The sequence below is a fragment of the Tasmannia lanceolata genome, unplaced genomic scaffold (assembly GCF_043159265.1).
Source record: "Tasmannia lanceolata isolate RefF3 unplaced genomic scaffold, GAP_Taslan_0.1 ptg000018l, whole genome shotgun sequence".
Classification (NCBI taxonomy): Eukaryota; Viridiplantae; Streptophyta; class Magnoliopsida; order Canellales; family Winteraceae; genus Tasmannia; species Tasmannia lanceolata.
This window is the reverse complement of record NW_027518695.1, coordinates 19,512,857-19,518,048: the sequence shown is the minus strand read 5'-3', so window position 1 is coordinate 19,518,048 and position 5,192 is coordinate 19,512,857. Positions and strand designations below refer to the sequence as shown.

General features: G+C 39.5%; 1 protein-coding gene across 1 annotated transcript; it reads right to left on the bottom strand.

The window, feature by feature from the left end:
- Window positions 1-221: 221 nt before the first annotated feature.
- On the bottom strand, window positions 222-2,318 carry LOC143851242 (uncharacterized). The gene is made up of 2 exons (XM_077360592.1): window positions 2,047-2,318; window positions 222-684 (listed from the first exon to the last, which is right to left on the bottom strand). The coding sequence occupies exons 1-2, from the start codon at window positions 2,267-2,269 to the stop codon at window positions 341-343; spliced, it is 567 nt and encodes a 188-aa protein (XP_077216707.1). The 5' UTR covers window positions 2,270-2,318; the 3' UTR covers window positions 222-340.
- Between the last annotated feature and the right edge of the window lie 2,874 nt (window positions 2,319-5,192).

Genomic DNA, 5,192 nt, shown 5'->3' with positions numbered 1-5,192 from the left:
TTTTTTGAGAAATATATGTTTGATAAAACGAGATGGGTTCATCTCAACTATCAAATTTTTGTCTATCATGAAAATTTATATTTACTGATCCATTTATTGGGTTTTATTATTTATATCTCCTAATAACAGAAACACATTTATTGGATTTTTATTATTTTGTATTTGTATTGGGTAGACCATAGTACCATAAGCCATTTTCAGAAGAAGAATGGAGACACATAGACATGTACACGGGCATCTATTCCATTGTAGAATGGTAGAGCACAATTCAAGCACATGAATCATATAGCAAAAGCTTACAAAAATATTCACATCTTTCATCTTCCTCCTCTCTTCTTCCTCACCACGACCTCTCTTCTTCACCACCCCCTCCTTTCCTTAAGCACACATGCGAAGGCTTAGATGGCCATTCGAACCTTATGACTCCGGTTGTGTAAGTTCGGATTCCATTCCCGACCGATGACAATCGTATTTCTCTTGTTTTCTTGAGGAAACCTTGCCGGCATGACGAGCTTTTCGGCAGCCGGAGAACCCTAACCATGCATAACTTGTCTAGTTTGGGAATTGCATGGAGGTGGGAAGGAAGATCAATGATGAAATCTCCATATTCATCTGTACTTGCTCGTGCCCCTTTCACATTTCCTCTTTTCCTGCCAGTTTTACATGTAACTGCTACAAGTGCACCTACAAAAGTTTCAAATTTGGGTTAGGAGAGAGGCAGTTTTATCATTGTGAAAAATTGGAAGTATTTGGTAGGAGAAAAACCAAATATTTAAGAGAGTGTAAATAATTGTTTTATGAGGTATGCTAATGTCACTCTCTGCCTTCCATTTTGCAGCCCCCAATAACACATGGAAGATTTTATGGTGGCCAGGATTATGGAATGGCGGGATGCGGGCCATCTTCAATTTGTAGGTTTTTTCTCTCTAATTCTTCAATTTATTGGTGTCTCAAAACACGGCCTAAATAAATCTTAGTCTCACCGAAAGCAGTGCGATTAAGTACTCGGACGAGAACTCGGCCAAAGTAAAAGGGTGTAAACTTGGGCCAGTAGACGATGACACGGGGGAGTTTCGAAACTATGATCCAAACCGTCCAATTTTCTGTTAAACAATTAAGGTATGTGCCTATTGTGCCATTTAAACTATTTTAGCACAGAAGAATATTCGAGTGTCGTGATAAATAATTACATAATCAACATATATTGAAATTACACGAGGAAATGCTATTTCCACTCCCATTCCCAGCATTTCTACCTCTTTTTATTTGTCTCTTCTTAAAAATGACAATATTTCCCCTCTCATTTGTTTGTCTTTTTATGAAATAAAGTTATTTTTACGGAAATAAAAATAAAATGGGATGAAATTGCTAGAAGTTGGGGTGGAACTATCATTTCTCATTGTTTTATATGCTGAAAAAATTACCTATATTTAGTTATTATTATAATTCATGGGAATTTTAAGCACTTTCACAAAAGCAGCTAGCAAATATATAGTATTAAAATCATTTATTTGATAATTAATCAATCTGATCTCGAGATTGCAACATAGAGCGCTATCCAATTTAGCCAGTAGGTTAATAATAAACCAAAACTAATAGGGATAAATTCTCAAGTAAAAATACAATTATATCTTATTTATATGTGATTATTGCATATTAATCATGGTTAACCATATTATCCAGAAAAAAAAAAAAAAAAAAAAAAAAAAAACCAGTAAGTTTTCTAAGTCACCACACCCCATGTTGTAAAGTATGTGACGTGCATGGAAATTGAGAAAAATGCATGGAAAATAAAAGAGAGCTGGAAAATAACTTTGTATTTACATTTACTTCTCTTCTCTCTGGTATTAATTCAAATGATCAAAGAATGAAAACTAAAAAAGAGAGATATAAGGACATTATTTACTCATGTAACTTGAGAAAATGCAATGAAAAAAAAAATGAGAACTGTAAAATAAATTCATATTCCCATTTGGTTCTCTCTACTGTCAATTCAAATGATCAAAGAATGAAAACAAAAAAGAGAGATATAAGTTAATTACACACCTCTCACTTGCCATGTACGAGTTTGAGTCTCTCCATGGAGACATGAATCACATAAGACCGTGCCAGTGACTAGTACAGATGAAAGCTTCTCCTCTCCATACCCAGCTTCAAATACGTGCTCTGCTCGTGATAAAATCTGGTTTTGGGGTTGAATTATGGAACTTGCAGAGGAAAAGAGAAAGAAGAAGAAGAAGAAGAAAAAGAAAACACAAACACTTGTCATATTTTTTGGGTGCTCTTTTTTTGGGTGAAGGGAATGTGGAGAATGAAAGGTTGTCTGTTTGATTTTATAAGGAGAGGTATTATGAGAATGCCCTTGATACCCTTCTAAATAATGAAATTGCCCTTGGGGATTTCATTTTGATTTTGAAGGTAGGAAAATATCATCACCCTTATATAAAAGCTTACAAAAGAAGGAGGAAATGATACAAGAGAGTTGCCATAAGTTGTAACAATTGGGCCCACCCACATGACATTGGCATGATCTAAGCCATTCATCCAGTGTTCCCTGCTTTGAAAATTAGATGTCCCAAAATCCACCACCATTAGAGAATCCATTCGATTGGAGGGCTTGGCCCGCTAACTTTTTCTCAACCATCCATTTGAAATCTATCCCTGAAATGGCTGCCATTATCAAATCCGAGTAATTCTAGGGATATGGTTGGTGCACTCAATTTCCATGTTACTTTCATAAAAGAAGAGAAATATGTAATATCATGGATTAGAGGGGGTGTATTTAGTAATTTAAGGGAAAAAATGTCATCCCCTTATCGTGGGCGGTAATTTTGTAGTTAAGTTGAACTTGAAGGCCCTTTATGTGGGAGGTATCCTAGTTTCTAACGAAGACGTGGAAGGTCCAAAGAGGGTGGTGACAGTTGGTTGGTTGCCTACTCTCTCTCCCTCTCATCAAATTTTTGATCTCAAAACACCTCAAGTAACAAGCTTCAGAAACTGCCACGTGTCCACCCTTAGAGAACAAGAAAAGTCTCTTCTCCATTTTCAAGCCTTTCCCAACAATACTAGCCTCCATTTTCAAGCTTTTTCTCAACCAGATTACCTCTCTTTCTCTCTCTAACTATTTTCAAGCCTTTCTCAACCAAACTCTCCCTATTTCAGTATTTTCTGCCTGATAGTTTTGATAGCAGAAGAAGTGCATGTGAAGCTTCTTCATCTGGGCCATCCTTATAATTAACAGGAACATGATATGAACCCTTCATCTTGCTGTTGCAGGTAGGGTGGGAGGGGAACCATGGAGATTTTATAGCCATAACAATTTTAAAGTGCAAGGGTTTGAATGGTAGTAGCCAGCAAATGTATGGTTTTGAAAAATATTTCAGGTGTAATTGGAAAGAGATATTTAGTGAGCCCCCTTCTCCACCCCTCCCCTGGATCATGTTAACTTCATTTGAGTGGGTTAAGATTCTCACAATAAGAGGAGAGAGAGAGAGAGAGAGAGAGAAGAGAGAAAAACGAACATAAAACTAGAGAATTAAAAATGTTGAGATTGGGAATGATAAATTCGACCCCCTTTCTCCCCGCTCTCGCCCCCTTTTTATCGGCTATACTACGAAGTCATTAATGTAACTCGGTGCACCATTGTTACAGTCCTATATTGGGGCCGCCTAAGTATGGGACTGGGTGGGACCCAACCTGGTATGGGACATGTTTAAAGAGCCTTGTCTAACACGATGGTCTGGAGCTTTTGCCATATTGGTATAAGAGCAGACACCACGTCCCGTGTCTAAGTCACGGAAGAGGAGACCAGTGGAGAGGACTATTTGGAAAGGGCTACGTGGTTAAAAGGCCGGAGTGAAGCCACCAAAGTGAAGTTACCACATAGTGGGTTGCAGCGTACGGGGCAACTTGTTGAAAGGGCTACCTGGAAAAAACGTGAGAGTGAAAGCTGTCACAGAGTGGGCCACCGAGGATGACACATGATGAAGTGCGGTGGAATGGTACGGTCGTGAGTGGAGGTCCACCTAGCTAGGTATGGTATGGGGTGGCACCCAGCCTGATATGAGACAGGTTTAAAGGGCCTTGCCTAACGTGTTCCATCAGCTCTGGCACTTTTGGCGTATTGGTAAGGTACCTAACATCAACTTAATGGGAATCATGCGATGACGAGTTTCGGTGGACTAAGGGGGCTTGGTGGAGCAAGTTTTGTGGTATTTTGTACCAGATAAGTTCTCCGTTGTATTCACATGTTTCAACCGTGATCAATGCAGCTTTGGCTCATGGTCGGAGGGGGTCACTGTGGAGGCTACATGTGCGGGATTTGGCCAAGAGCTTTTGGGAGGTGCTTTTCTAGTTTATTTTCATTGGGAAGTGAGTTTGTCGATTTATGTTTCTCTTCTTTAATTTGCCTCAAATCTCCGTTAGAGCATATGAAGCACAAATAGAAAATGCAAAGAAACATCCTTGGGAGAATGCACCACAATTTTACGGTAGATCTGTTCAAATGACCATAGAATTAATTCAACGTTGATAGACATTGCAATTCCTAGATCTATCCTTCTGTACAAATGTCTTGTAGTCTGAGAGTGATTCATCACTTCGGCGGATTCATGTGCGTGATGCATATGCTAGTTAAGCTAAGCTGCCAACTAGCTGGGGGGTAGACCTGGCAAATGGGTGGGTCGGGCCGGGTCAACCCGCGGTGATGCGGGTGCGGGTCACACGGGTCAGGAGATAACCCGCATTTTTGAGGGGTCAGAATTTAGGTGACCCACGCGGCTCGCGGGTGGGCCGGGTCAACCCGCGGGTCACCCGCAAATTCAAACAGTTGTTTATTTTGAAGAGAATTTATATGATGGGTGGCCGTGAAAACACGTGAAGTCTAAAAAAGTAGGTACGGCCCACTTTTTTTGATGATCCAAACCGTTCATCTGTTTGGGCACAACGTAAATAGGTTGTACCACAAAAATCATTTCCATAGGATGATCCTAGCCCTCTGATCTGAACTGATTTGAATATGAAGATTTCCAAAAATCATTTATGGAATCTTCTGCAGATCGGAGGGTTAGGATCATCCTATGGAAATGATTTTTTGGGCACAACCTATTTACGTTGTGCCCAAAGAGATGAACGGTTTGGATCATAAAAAAAGTGGGTTGTACCTAGTTTTTTTGGACTTCACGTGTTTTCAC